The sequence below is a fragment of the Myotis myotis genome, unplaced genomic scaffold (assembly GCF_014108235.1).
Source record: "Myotis myotis isolate mMyoMyo1 unplaced genomic scaffold, mMyoMyo1.p scaffold_m19_p_17, whole genome shotgun sequence".
In the NCBI taxonomy this organism is placed as follows: domain Eukaryota; kingdom Metazoa; phylum Chordata; class Mammalia; order Chiroptera; family Vespertilionidae; genus Myotis; species Myotis myotis.
Window position 1 is genome coordinate 9,807,267 of NW_023416321.1, and position 14,480 is coordinate 9,821,746.

Here is a 14,480-nt window from a genome sequence, read left to right on the forward strand (position 1 = left end):
CCCCAAATTCGGCCTCCTAACTCTCCAAACACGTGATGGCCTCGACGCTCTGATTTGACAGGTTACCGGTGGCTTCCTCCTTCGCTGTACAAGGACCATAGGTGACTGGGGTCTCCCTGGGAGTTAAGAACTGGAGTTGACACCTTCTTGTCCCCCAGCTGGGAACAAGGCACCACAAACTGCCACTCAGGGATCGCCTCCATGTGGCCTCCCCACCAGCTGCATCAGCGGCCCCGGCTGCGCGCTGGCCATCGGCTCGGGGGCTGGAGCCCTGTCCTGTGCACCCACAGGCTGCTGGGCTGAGCCAGGCCCGGGCACGTGCCTCGGCTGCAGGTTTGATCGAGGTGGGGGCAGGTAACGGAGGAGACTGACGGATGTTTCTCTCGCCCGGCTTCCCCCTTCCTCTAAACACCAGTGAAATCATAACCGGGGGTGAGGATTGAAAGAAGACGTTACCAAGCCCTTTAATAAGCAGGCAGGCGGCCTCGGCATTGGCGGGTGTAACGAGTTCCCCAAGTGATGCTGGAGATAGAAACAAACGTTTGAAAAATCACAAAGATGTTGGCTAGACGAGATCGGAGAACACTAGACGCTGAGAAAAGTTCCTGAGAGGCAAGACCAAGCTCCGTGGGAGGCTGGGCGGGGAGAAGAGGGGAGAGAAGGCGGCACTCTTCCGGGAGCTCTCATCCCGGCGAACATTCCTCATTACCCCGCATCCCGCACACCCGCAACGCCCCTCCACCGTCGGGGCCACCCGTTCCCAGGGCTGTTCCCGCGATGTGGCCCGAGCCTGGGACGGAGGTGCCACCATCCTAGGCTGGCGAGGGGCGTGCCTCCACGCGAAGCGAAAGCTGGCAAAGCGGTTTCCGCTGCCAGCACCCAAGATGGCGACACCAGCGTCGCCACCACACGGAACACATGCTCTGTACTCCGCTTCGACCCGCCCCTCGGGTCGCACTGGACTTTTGCAAGTCACTGTAGGAACCTTCAAAGGGGGGGTCCCGCGCTTCGGCGGCGACACCACCTCCCAGTCCCAAGCCCTTCTCCCCCGGCCGAAGAAGACCCTGGAAGCGCTCAGCCTGCACAGTTTACTCCGCACCCAGCTCGTCATACCCACTGTGGCCGGCGCATGGCCGTGGGGGCCCGGATGCCGGGGGCGAGAGGGCCCTTCGCCCCACTTATTGGAGGGCCCACGCCGTGGGGGCGGGCTTACACGTCCATTGGGCCGTGAATCATGCCCGTCTTGGGAAATGGGGAAAAGGAGGCGGAAGAAACTCAGCCATTGGGCCTCCTCTACTGTCAATCAACGTGACATCCGGCGACGGCCACGGTCTCGGCTCGTTGATTGGAGAAACGTGTTGGCCGCGGGGGGCGGGCTTGCAAGTGAGGTGGGAGGAGGAGGCGGGGAGGGAAGCGGAGGCTGGGGAAGCTCTAGGCCGGCCGGCGGCGGCGGCGGCGGCGGCAGCTGCGGCAAGGCGGGGATTCGAGTGGCGGACCTGCTGTGGCAGCCGTGGCGGACGCCGAGCTCAGCAGCGGGTATCCGGCATCTTATTTTCCCTGACGAGAGGCGGGCAGCGTCGCGGGGCCGAGACTTCAGGGCTGAAGGGCGGCGGGGTGGAGCTGAGGGGCAGGAGGCGGGAGCGGGCGGCCGAGCCGGGGGCCTGTGGGGGTCGGGCCCCGGGCCTGGCCGGGAGGGGCCGCGCGCCCGTGGAGCCGGCCCGCTCCCGGGTGGGTGGGGCTGGGGAGGGCTGAGAGCGCGAGAAGGCGTGGTGTGAGGCCGGGGTCCGGGCGCGGGGTGGGGCCACGGCGCGGGGCGCGATGGGGCTTGGCCGCGAGGGTGCGTCAAGGCCGGGAAAGTAGCACTTGTTCGCTGCCGCCCCAGAGGCCGGGGTCGGAGGCATCGGGAGCGGGCATGGCGACTCGGTGTCAGCCGGACTCGGGTATCCGGGGCAGGTTGGGGCTGGGCTCGCACCAGAGGCCTCTGGCCTTCCTCGATCTTTAATTTCTGGAGGCCTTTAGCAATAACTTGCGTGAGGACAGGAGGGCAGTGCCAGCTGAAACTCTGGGTCGCAGTTGTGTTTACTCTTAGCCAAGCAAGGGGTGTGTGTGGTGTAGGGGTAGGGGTAGGTCCCGCTCCTCCCTCAGGATGGAGTTGGCAGGTGGCTCATACCGGCGGACGGCGCTGTGTCTTGGTTGGCAAGGTTAATAGCTCAGAAGCAGAGGCCAGAAACCGAAAGCAGGCTTACTCCCTCCCCACTTGGCTGTCGGGGGGAGAACTTTGCCATAGCCTCTGTTTGGGCTCAGAAGGTCATGTGAGCGAAAATAAAACCTGCCTATGCAAATTACCGACCGAATCATCCTGGCTCCCCACCCCGCCTCTCCCCCCCTTTTTATTTTCTTAAATGTGAGATGGGAAAGGGAAATCAGGTTTCAAAGTTGAGAAAATAAAAGGCATCGTCCTCGTCCGTGACGTGGTGGCCTGGCCGCGTCCCTCGTGTCCTTTCACACTCTCATCCGTGAACGGTGGCCCCTCCCCGTGGGAAGTGGGGAGGGACAAGGATTGTGGGCAGTTTTCTCCGGAGAGATGGCAGCCAGCTTTCCGTGGCGATGGGCAGTGGACTTGTGCTGAAGTAGAAGCTGGGCGGTGTGTGTCTGGGCTGGGGGGAGGGTTGGTGAGTCAGACAACAGGTAAAATGTTTTGGATGCTCTGGGCATGGTCTGCTTCTTCATAACAAGCCATGTTTTAGGGCCTGGAGCGTTTCATCTGCAGAAACAGGGATCCTTTGATCCTTTGTGAGCAATACTTCCTTTCATAGTTGTGTCTATAAAAGGTTTTTGTTCAGGCCGTATAATGACTGACTTATTTTTCCTCTTGTAAAAGTGGCCTTTTAATGTGTTTCCTACCTTCTGCCTTGATCCTGGTGTGAAAATTATGGCATCTTACCCTGTTGCTCTGTGATTCCCATTTCAGGTTTCTCTGGAAACCCTCCTGGTAAGAGTGGAGGAGGTGGGACACTCTGACCCCAAGACAAAAGGCCTGTAGCTCCAGCCAAAGAAAATAAACCTTAGGAAGAAAAACACACACCAAAAAACCCCACAAAACACACCACCACCCCCATCAGCTGTTCCCGAGAACAGCCTGCAGTGGAATCGACAGAGAGGACGACTAATGGGAGTGAGGAAGTGACTGTATGTGGACTGTGGAGACAGTAAGTCGCGTGGACCCTGAGGGCCTGGCCTGGGTTAGGAGCTGTGCACTCTCAGAGGTGAGGTGTCCAGAAGGGAAAAGTGAATGTGGTCTGGAGTGTGGCCTTGGCTCTACGGGCTGTGCTTTCCTCTGAGGCCGTCAGGGAGCTCAGCCCCTGTGTTGTGCCAGGGTGGGGTGGGGGCTTGGCGTTGAGTGGGGGTGACTGGCTGGCTGGAGCAGCAGAGCAGTGGCCTTGATTTGTCGTTTGGAAGATTTAAAAACCAAAACACACAAACGTTGTGGTCCTTCAGCAATGCTTTCTCTGAAGAAATACTTAACGGAAGGACTCCTCCAGTTCACCATTCTGCTGAGTTTGATTGGGGTGCGGGTGGACGTGGATACTTACCTGACCTCACAGCTCCCCCCACTCCGGGAGATCATCCTGGGGCCCAGTTCTGCCTACACTCAGACCCAGTTCCACAACCTGAGGAATACCTTGGATGGCTATGGTATCCACCCCAAGAGCATAGACCTGGACAATTACTTCACTGCCCGGCGGCTCCTCAGTCAGGTGAGGGCCCTGGACAGGTTCCAGGTGCCCACCACTGAGGTGAACGCCTGGCTGGTCCACCGGGACCCGGAGGGGTCTGTCTCCGGCAGCCAGCCCAGCTCGGGCCTTGCCCTCGAGAGTTCCAGCGGCCTCCAGGATGTGACAGGCCCAGACAACGGGGTGCGAGAAAGCGAAACGGAGCAGGGATTCAGTGAAGATTTGGAGGATTTGGGGGCTGTAGCCCCTCCAGTCAGTGGAGACTTAACCAAAGAGGTTAGTGGCCACATGGAGGGGTGGGTGGAGGGGTTGGGTTGGGGGTGGGGATTGGCTGGTCCTGGAGGACTGTGGTCTATGGTACTAACTCCTGTAAAGAACCAGAGGTTGGGCTGGGGGTGGGGGAATGTCTCAGGCATTGTTCTTGAATAGGAATGAGCTGAATTGTCTGACTAGGATTGGGGCCTGGGAGCAGCATTTCCTGTGTTGAACCATTGACCCACCTCTAAATGTACCGTCAGGGCAGTGGGAGGTTCCTAGAACATGCCAGTGTGTTTACTGCTTGGATTTCAACATGACTCCTGGAGGCCCTGGGATGGGGGAGGGAGTCATGTTGTGATGGGCTTTGATGCCGTGTATATCTGTTGCTAAGACACAAATATTTTGTGGACTCTTGCCTTGTACCTCCCCCCACATCAAAACACACATATATATCCTGAAGTTCTACTCCCTTGTGGTCAGTCCTGTTGTTGTTTTAAGGTCCTGATAAGTCCGCTGTCCTGGGCCTGAGCCAAGGGGTAGATTTAGATAGTTATTCTCGGTCCAGTGAGGACCAAGGCTCCCTCTTTGCTAAAGGCCCACTGTAGGGAGTAGGAAGGTGAGGCTGGGAGCAGAAGAGGAAATGCATTCTGTTGCCCAAGTCCGCTAGCTTTGAGCTGTCAGATCTTTAGCTCCTGACATGTGGCTGACATACTGTTCTGGGCAGAAAGTGATGTAATTGATTTTAATAACGTGAATGGCTACAACTGCCCCTGTCCCACCAACATGATGATAAGATGGCTTTGAGCTCTATGTTTGGCCCTGGCTTGCCACTCAACCCCAAGGAGTTTGAGAAAAAAGGCCCACTGCAGTCTTCCGGCCATTAAGAAAAGAAGACTGGATTGCACTAGGCTGGGTTTTCCAGACCTGAGTGTTCGTGGTGGTGCTGGGTGGGGACAGGGGATGTAAAAAGTGTTACAGATACTGAACTTGGCTCTTTCTGCCCACTAGTCAGACCAGGTTTTTTCTTCTGTCCTGCACTTGAGCCTGTTCCTGAGCTCAGTTCTCTGAATGTTAGTGACTCAAAGCGTGTGGCTTCCTCTGGGCCCGAGGTCCTAAACTGGGGGTGATTTTGCTCCCCAGGGGACATGTGACAATGTCTAGAGACACTTGGTTGTCACAACTAGAGGTGCTATTGACATCTAGTGGGGAGAGTTCAGGGATGCTGCTAAACTTCCTAAAAAACAGAACCGTCCCCCAAATGACAGACCGATCTGGCCCCAGATGTCAGTAGTGCCCGGTTGCTTTGCTGTTCAGCTGGCTCATGCTGGAGCTACTTTGAAAGAGATTAGAATTATCTGAGCATGCGAGACATGAACATTCCTTACCTTTCAGTGCATTTTCTGTTCATCTTCAGCTGAGGATATTTTTCCATTGATTTGTAGAGAGTGGAAGGGAGGGCAAGAGACAGAGAGAAACAAACATCCATGTGAGAGAGACACATCAATTGGTTACCTCCTGCATGTGCCCTGACCAGGGCCGGGGTCGAGCCTGCAACCAAGGTATGTGCCCTGGACCGGAATCAAACCCGGGATACTTCAGTCCGAGGGCCGACATTCTGTCCACTGAACCACACTGGCTAGGGTTTTCAGTGCATTTAAAAAAAATCTTTATTGTTTAAAGTCTTACATATGTCGTCCCCTTATTTGCCCCATTGCCCCCTTCTAGCTTACCCTCCCCTTCCGCATTGCATTTTTTCTTAGATTCTTACAGCGCCATTGGGAACTTGAACCTCTCTTCTTCTTTCTCGGTCCATGTACTTCAGATGGACTCGCCTTGGCACAGTGGTCTGAAGACGTATGCCTCCCAACGTAGTCTTCCTCCTGCCCCAGCGTAGCTCCCCAAGGGAATGGGTGTAACTGGGCTTGCTCTTGGGAACCCTGCAGGGGGAGCTCCATTCCTATTCCTGCTGGGAGCTCTCCTGGGATGGGATGTTTTGGATGGAATGTGGCTGGCTTGGAGTGGAATGGGGTGGGACTTTGACCCTGCTTTCCTCCATTTCTTGGCCTTCATGAAGGTTATGTTTTCTGTGACACTCGGCCTTCGCTACTCCCTTTGGGGGCTGGCGGTGGGTCAGCATTAGGGGCCCAGGCTGGGTATGGGGGAAGGGAGGATTATTATGTGTCTAGAACAACATTTCCTCAGCAACTCAGGGATAAAAATACCCAGGTCTGGAGCATGTGACAGGCATTGCTGGAGCTGGTATTATCCCTGGGTGGCAGTGCTCCCTGCTGCCAGGCCTGTTCGATGGACAGCCATAGCCCAGGCCCTCGTCAGGGATAGGATTCCCCTCGAGGTTGGCAGTCTGCCTAGGGCGAGGGTGGCCTGTGTACGGCTCTTCCCAGGCAAGGAGCAGTCTGTGACCAAGGAGAGCACACTGTCCCTGACCTGACTTTCGGCTCAAGGGGAGCAGCAGTGAGGGTCGGAGTCAGAATTGTGATGCTGATTCTGTCAGGGGTGTCTTTCCTTCTTCAGAGATGTGGGCCAGGGTCAGCAGAGAATACGCTTGAGCAAAGCGAGGGACATGCTTGTGGCCCCAGCACTGTGGGCGGTGCAGAACACTCGTCTCCTTCAGTGCTGGCCTTCAGGCTCATGGCTCCCACCCCTTGGTAGGCCTGGCCAGCACTGTGACATGGCTGCACACGGGCAAATGGCATTTTCCCTTCCTCTCATCTGGCCTGTTGTAGAGTGACAAAGCCCCTGGCTCACATTGGATCTGGACACACTGGGTTCCTGCTCAGCCTGGCTTGTCATCCTTGGGCTTGAGGACAACTGGCCACAGTCCTCCTGAGGAACGGGAAAACTTCCATTTCCAGGGAAGAACTTAAATTCCCGCAGTAGCTTCAGGAGGAGTGTCTGCCCAGTCCTCAGTGGGCTGGGTAAGCTGGATGCGACTGGAAGGAGTGGCCCCCCTTCCCCCCGGGCTCTCACTGCCCCACCCGCACTGGCTTTCTGGGCTGGGTGGGGCTGCCCGCCCCTGGGTGCGTCTCCTTGAGGAGAGGAGGCGGCCCAGGGATGGGCTGGTTCCTTGCGGCAGCTTCTCCAGCTGCCCTGGTGCAGAGATTGGCTCTGGGCTGCAGCTAGGTAACAGGCGGTGGGAGGGGATTGGCTCTTTCCGCATCTCCAGCGGAGACTTGGGGGAGGAGATTGGCTCTCGTCGCAGCCTAGGTAACGACAGTGGGAGGGGATTGGCTCTTTCCGCAGCCCAGCTGCTGACCTGGGGGAGGGGATTGGCTCTCCGCAGCCTCAGCAGTGACCTGCGGGGTGGGAGGGGGAGGGGATTGGCTCCTTGCTGCAGCCTAGGTAACAAGTTTGGGGGGCGTGGGGATGGGAAGAGAGGGAGGAGTGGGAGGATAGGCCTAGGAGGAAGCTTGCTTTCCTCTGCAGCTTGAGCACGGAGCATGGGGTGGGAGTCCCATCTTACTGCAGCCTCTGCGGTGAGCTCAGGGTGGGGGCTGCTGGGCGCCTGAGTGGAACTGGGGTTGTGAGGTGGGAGGGGGCTGCTCAAGGATGGAGGAAGAGGGCTGGGCTGGGCCGCCCAGGCAGCTGTACGGGCGGGGCACCTCCTCAGGCCCCTCCGAGCTAGCACGGGGCCACCCTTCCAGCCTGGTGTGCTCCCTGCCAGCCAAGAGCTCCTTGCAGCCCCCTGTCCGGCTTCCCGGCACCGGCTGCCCTGGGGCTCATCTCGCAGAACATGACCCGCCTGGACCGCAGCTCTCACAGTGGTGGGGGCCCTGCCAAAGGGAGCAGGCCCCTTAACTCTTTGCTGGCTGGTCAACGGGTGGCCCAGCCCCACTCTGCTCCTGGGTCCAGGGCTTCTGTTCAGGTTGGTGTATGCGGGGAGACCAAAAGGAGAGGTACACCTGGTGGGAGGTCTTAGGATCAAGGCGGGTTATAGTGGGAAAGGATACCTGATAAGGGCTAGGGAGGTGGGTCTAATCTAAGGATATTGCTTTCTGAAAAGTGCCGGCTTAACCTGAATGGAAGCCAACAGTAGGGTTTCTTTAGCTATAGGAGGTGTCATGTGTAGAAAAGCTCCAATAGCTATTTACTGGGGTTCTATGCTGGTGGCAGTGGGGGGGTCGCAGTTGGTGCAGGAGCCACCAGGGTAGAGCAGGAGGGGGTGTTTTGGTACCTGAGGCAGCAGCTGTGGCCAAGTGGTGATGGAGGCTATGTCCTTGAGTGGGTTGACTGATGGGGAGTCAGTGAGTCCTGGGGTGTGGTAAGGGCGTGAGAGCGCTGGTGTGAGGGGGCACTATGGGGCTGGCCTTGGCAGGGGTGGGGTGCCCAGTGAGGATCAGCTGACTGCTTGAAGCTCTCCTGGGAGCGGCAGCTTGTTAGGATCAGCTGGAGAGTGAGGATTCAGGCAGGGATGGATCTTGAGGTGAGCCTGGGCTTTAAGAGTTGTGGGTGTTCAGCCTTACTCCTGCCTCAGCCAGGGAAGGGGGAATGGCTGGTGACAGCCTGTCATTGTCATTGGTTTCATCAGGTGGTTGCAAATGCAGGGATTTTCCTCTCCAGCCCAACCCACCCCTTTATGCAAATGAAATGGTACCATAGGCTGATGCAAGCCTGGCCACCATAGAAGCAATTCTGCATGACAGTTTGCCCTTGCTTGCTGTGGCCAGCTTCCTACAAACCCTGTTTTAAGGGATTCCCATTCCCCAAAAGAGAAATGCCTCTTAACTTCCACCTTCCTTCTTGCATAGCAATGAGGTGCCCTGCCTTTCAGCTGGGGTGTTTCTGGTGCGGATACTAAGCCCCCAGACTGGTATGGTGATGGGTATGCTATTGGTTTTGCTAGGTTTTGGGTTTTTTGGAGGCTGGTGTCTGGAAATGGATGGATGAAGCCTTGCTGATGCCGAGTGGGGGCCAGGGGTAGCGGCTGGGAGCTGTAGGCCTGGGAGGGAATCATCGGAGCGATGTTAGGAAGGACCTCTTGAGAGGCAGGAAGGGGCCCCTAGATCCAGAGCTAAAGTCGTGGTGATCTGTCTTTCAGGACATAGATCTGATTGACATACTTTGGCGACAGGATATTGACCTGGGGGCTGGGCGTGAGATTTTTGACTATAGTCATCGTCAGAAAGAACAAGATGTGGATAAGGAACCACAAGATGGAGTGGAGCAGGAGGACACCTGGCCAGGAGAAGGAGAAGAAGTTCTGGCACGAAACCTGCTAGTGGATGGAGAAACTGGGGAGAGCTTCCCTGCCCAGGTACTCCCACCTCTGCTCACTCCAGGAAACTTCTCTTTAGAGAAGGCAGTTGTGTCTTGTGGGATGGACCTGAGTGTATACTTTGGGTTGGGGTCTCTCACAGTGAGTGGGCTGAGAAAAGAGTGGATGAGCAGAATAGAAGTAGAGGGGCCAGGCTTTGGTAACAAACAGCACAGAGGAGGCAAAGCACCTAGCAGATTCCTACTTGCATCAGGACTCTTTTACCTTCCCTGTTCTCCCCTGGAGTTTGGGACTTACGGTCTGTCATTAGCCCGGAAACAGAGGGAGTGTGTGGGCCTACAACCACGCAGGTCTTCCTTCAGTGTTCCCTTGGGGAAGCCTGCAGGCAGCCAAAGCCCAGATCAGTCAGACTTACAGTTGCTGTTGCCACAGGTGCCTGGTGGGGAGAACCAGACAGCCCTGTCCTTGGAATTGTGCCTTAGGCTGCTGGAGTCCACCTGCCCCTTTGGGGAGAATGCTGAGGTGAGCAGGACTTCAGGGAGAGCCCACCAAGTCATCAGGGAAGCCTGCACACAATGTTCCTACGGGGCTGCCTGAGAGGCCAACTCTTGGTGCTGGCCTTGTCCTGGCTGCTGGGGGTGAAATCAGAGGAAGGAACAGAACCTCAGATGGTAGTCTCTGGGAGGAAAGCAGAAGGCTGGTTTTTCCTTTTTTCTTTGGTGAAGTCTCTGTGTTTTGCCCTAGTTTCCAGCAGACATTTCCAGCTTAACCGAAGCAGTGCCTAGTGAGAGTGAGCCCCCAGGTCTTCAGAACAACCTCTTGTCTCCTCTCCTGACGGGGACAGAGTCACCATTTGATTTGGAACAGCAGTGGCAAGATCTCATGTCCATCATGGAAATGCAGGTAGGACTATCAGAGCACAAACTCATGGGACCTTGTGTGGGGTATCTTAGCACTTACTTGCTTTTCCCCTCTCTGGGAAGAGAAAGAGTAACGTATCTGTCTGATTCATAGGAAAGTGAGAACACTGAGAGGTAACTGTCTAGGTATCTCCTTGGGGAGATACGGGGTCAAGTCAGGAGTCGGGTTTGGGATAAAATCCCAGGGCTTGAGCCTTTTAGAGTGGGCCTGCTTCTAGGTATGCCTCCTTTTTTTCCTTCAAGCAGATAATCACTTGGCTGGGTGTTCCCTAGGTTTATCATTAAGCTGACGTTCATGTAATGCTTTACAGCCACCATTATTTCACTTGGCACAGTTATCTAGTCAGCCCTTTATTATTATTTTTAAAAATATATTTTATTGATTTTTTACAGAGAGGAAGGGAGAGAGATAGTTAGAAACATTGATGAGAGAGAAACATCGATCAGCTGCCTCCTGCACATCTACTGGGGATGTGCCCACAACCAAGGTACATGCCCTTGACCGGAATAGAACCTGGGACCCTTCAGTCCGCAGGCGGACGCTCTATCCACTGAGCCAAACCGGTTTCGGCTACTATTTATTTTTAAAATATATTTTTATTGATTTCAGATTGGAAGGGAAAGTGAGATAGAAACATCAATGATGAGAGATAATCATTGATCAGCTGCCTCCTGCATGCCCCCTACTGGGGATCGAGCCCGCAACCGGGCATGTGCCCTTGACTGGAATTGAATCCAGGATCCTTCAGTCCGCAGGCCAAGGCTCTATCCACTGAGCCAAACCAGCTTAGGGCAGCCCTTTATTATTTTAAAGGTGAGGACATGGAAGCTCAGATAGGTTATGTGATACACCCATGGTCACATGGAAGTGGTACAGCTAAGTTTTCTCATTCCAAGGCTTGGTCTTTTTTTTACTATGCTGATTTTGCAATGAAGAGGTAGTCAGTGTTAGGTGTTTGCTTACTCTCTCTTCAAGATGGGGGAGTCTGGCCAAACATGAGTTTGTCAGTCCTGCATTGGAGTGGAGTCCATATGAAGGAACCCATCTCTGCCAGGCCTGGTGGACCAACTAGGGCCAGGAGCTGATGCCGTGGGCTCTGATTTCCAGTTTCTTGTTTTTATACCCATGCAGTTGTGCCTATGTTGGGTGTCTGCTCATATAAGCCTTCAGCTTCAGCTTCACCTGGGGGGGGGGAAGTCTACTCTGAGTAAAAGGTGACACTCTTCTTCCCTTTCAGGCCATGGAAGTGAACACATCAACAAATGAGATCCTGTACAATAACCCTCCTGGAGACCCACTGAGCACCAACTATAGCCTTGCCCCCAACACTCCCATCAATCAGAATGTCAGCCTGCATCAGGCGTCCCTGGGGGGCTGCAGCCAGGACTTCTCCCTTTTCAGCCCTGAGGTGGAGAGCCTGCCTGCGGCCAGCAGCTCCACACTGCTCCCACTGGGCCCCAGCAATTCCACCAGCCTCAACCCCACCTTTGGCCCCACCAACCTGTCAGGCCTCTTCTTTCCACCCCAGCTCAATGGCACAGCCAATGACACAGCAGGCCCCGAGCTGCCTGACCCACTGGGGGGTCTGTTAGATGAAGCCATGCTAGACGAGATCAGCCTGATGGACCTGGCCATTGAAGAGGGCTTTAACTCTGTGCAGGCCTCCCAGCTTAAAGAGGAATTTGACTCTGACTCAGGCCTCTCCTTGGACTCTAGCCATAGCCCTTCCTCCCTGAGCAGCTCTGAAGGCAGCTCCTCCTCCTCCTCTTCTTCCTCTTCTTCCTCTGCTTCTTCCTCAGCCTCTTCCTCCTTTTCTGAGGAAGGTGCTGTTGGCTACAGCTCTGACTCTGAAACCCTGGATCTAGAAGAGGTGGAGGGCGCTGTGGGCTACCAGCCCGAATATTCCAAGTTCTGCCGCATGAGCTACCAGGATCCGTCTCAGCTCTCTTGCCTGCCCTACTTGGAGCATGTGGGCCACAACCACACGTACAACATGGCACCCAGTGCCCTTGACTCTGACAAGCAGATGAGCCGGGACGAACATCGAGCCCGAGCCATGAAGATCCCCTTCACCAATGACAAAATCATCAACTTGCCTGTGGAGGAATTCAACGAGCTGCTGTCCAAATACCAGCTCAGCGAAGCCCAGCTAAGCCTCATCCGGGATATCCGGCGCCGGGGCAAGAACAAGATGGCAGCGCAGAACTGCCGGAAGCGCAAGCTGGACACCATCCTGAACCTGAAGCGGGATGTGGAGGACCTGCAGCGTGATAAAGCCCGACTGCTGCGGGAGAAGGTAGAGTTCCTCCGGTCCCTGCGGCAAATGAAGCAGAAGGTTCAGAGCCTGTATCAGGAGGTGTTTGGGCGGCTGCGAGATGAGAATGGGCAACCCTACTCTCCCAGTCAGTATGCTCTCCAGTACGCTGGGGATGGTAGTGTCCTCCTCATTCCCCGCACCCTGGCTGACCAGCAGGCCCGGCGGCAGGAGAGGAAGCCAAAGGACCGGAGAAAGTGAGCCTGGGGAGGAAGGGGGGTTGACACTCACCAAGATTGAAACTGGAGAAGGGCTGGGCCTGGACCTGGACCTACAGTGGGGGACTTGAATGCCTTGTTATCCAATAGATCTCAGATGGGATGACTGTGGGTCAGTGGACAGGAAGAGGCGGGCATAGGCACTGTCTGGCTCAGCTTCCCCCACTGGGGAATGCCAAAGTTGCCAGACTGTCTGGGTGGACAGGGTCTTCACCCATCCCCCTTTCCTTTGAGGGAAGGGGTGGGGTGGTGATGGCATTGATGGAGGCCGACAAAGGGGAAGGAAGGGACTTGTGAGAGGAGAGAAAAGTAGTAGAAAGTCTCATTCCAGGAAGAAATGAAGGAAAGAAAAACCAAAAAAAAAAAAAAAAAAAAAAAAAATCAAAATCAAAGCTGGAAGAAAAAACTGCAGGTTAAGATTGAATCTGGCCAGGATTCCAGGCAGCAGGTTTTAGGTGGGACTAGGTCATTGGTGTGAGTAAACCCCACTTCACTCCAGGGGAGGGGTGGACACAGACAAGGTGAGTTCTGGGAAGGGCTTTGTGAACTCTGCTCCCACACTTTGATATCCATGAAGGGGAGCTCTTAGATAACTCTTTGAACGTTTCAACAAGGGGAGCTACCAGGACCCGACACCTGTTTAGAGGGTTAGGATTAAAGGATACTGAACAGGAAAGGGTCGCAAGACCCCGTGTTGCAGCAGCCCCAACACCAAGCATGCCACTCACTGTCCTGCCACTCCCATCTCCCTGGTGCCCAGTCACCCCTGAGCTGAGGTTCCCATGACTTCATCAGAGCCTGCATGCAAATGCTGTTCTCTTCCCTGCCCCTCACCAGCTGCCCAGGGCTCTTCTGTAGCTGGGTGCTGGCAGTGCCCCCAGTGATGGGCCTACAGCCTTCTGGGGGCTGCTCTGAGGCAGGGGGATGATGTGGAAAAGCCAGGTAGTATTCAGCACAACACTGGGGAGTGACCCCTCAGACCTCCCACCAACAACTGGGCTTGTCACTGGAAAAAGCCAAAACAAAACCCAGCAACAAAATACTAGTCCTCTTAGAGTTTCTTGCGCTTTGATTTTTTTAGGGCTTGAGCCCTGTTTCACTTATAGGGTCTAGGATGCTTGTGTTGAGTAAAAAGGAGATACCCCAATATTCAAAGCTGCTAAATGTTCTCTTTGCCATAAAGACTCCGTGTAACTGTGTGAACATTTGGGATTTTTCTCCTCTGTCCTGAGGTCTCTGTCTGCTTTCTTCTTTGAGTTTCTTCCTAGGAGGATTAGAAGTGCATGAATGGAGGTTTACAGCATCTTCCCCTGCCCCAGGCTCTTGGCCATAGGCAACTTCTCAGCACCCTGAGCTCAGCAAGGGCTCCTGGAGGACTGCCTGGGGGAAGCAGAGAGGGGAGTGCCAAGGTGGCCATATGGTTCCAGGACCAGTGTCTTTATTTTTAACTGTGTGCTACTGCTGCCCCTCCCCCCCCTTGTCTGGTTCTGGGGTACAATCTGGACTAGCAGGAGTTGAATGGGGGAAATGCTGGTTCTCCCCACTTTGGGGGAGGGGTAACACATTAATTGAGCAGTAAGGATAGAAGGCATGAGCCTGGGAGTGCTTTTATAAATTATTTTCCTTGTAGATTTTATTTTTAATTTATCTGTGACCTGCCAGGGAAGGGAGAGGAGAGGTTGTGAGCACATGACAAAATAAAATAAAATGGATGATTCATTCTCAAGTGCAATTTTTCCCTACCTTGAATTTAAACAGTAAATAGGAGGGCTGGCCATTGTGTGGCTAGGGCAGAGCTTACC

The 14,480-nt window shown here is 55.0% G+C and overlaps 1 protein-coding gene across 6 annotated transcripts; it reads left to right on the plus strand.

Annotated features, from left to right (window-relative positions):
- The first annotated feature begins 1,383 nt into the window (after window positions 1-1,383).
- NFE2L1 (nuclear factor, erythroid 2 like 1) lies at window positions 1,384-13,077 on the plus strand. Of its 6 annotated transcripts, none has more exons than XM_036339222.1 (6): window positions 1,384-1,536; window positions 2,972-4,010; window positions 9,049-9,264; window positions 9,658-9,747; window positions 9,970-10,128; window positions 11,384-13,077. In XM_036339222.1, the coding sequence occupies exons 2-6, from the start codon at window positions 3,501-3,503 to the stop codon at window positions 12,659-12,661; spliced, it is 2,253 nt and encodes a 750-aa protein (XP_036195115.1). In that variant the 5' UTR covers window positions 1,384-1,536; window positions 2,972-3,500; the 3' UTR covers window positions 12,662-13,077. The 6 variants fall into 6 exon arrangements, with proteins under 6 accessions (XP_036195115.1, XP_036195117.1, XP_036195118.1 ...); XM_036339224.1 differs by having other exon boundaries at window positions 9,082-9,264; XM_036339223.1 differs by lacking the exon at window positions 1,384-1,536 and adding an exon at window positions 1,804-1,940.
- The last annotated feature ends 1,403 nt before the right edge of the window (window positions 13,078-14,480 follow it).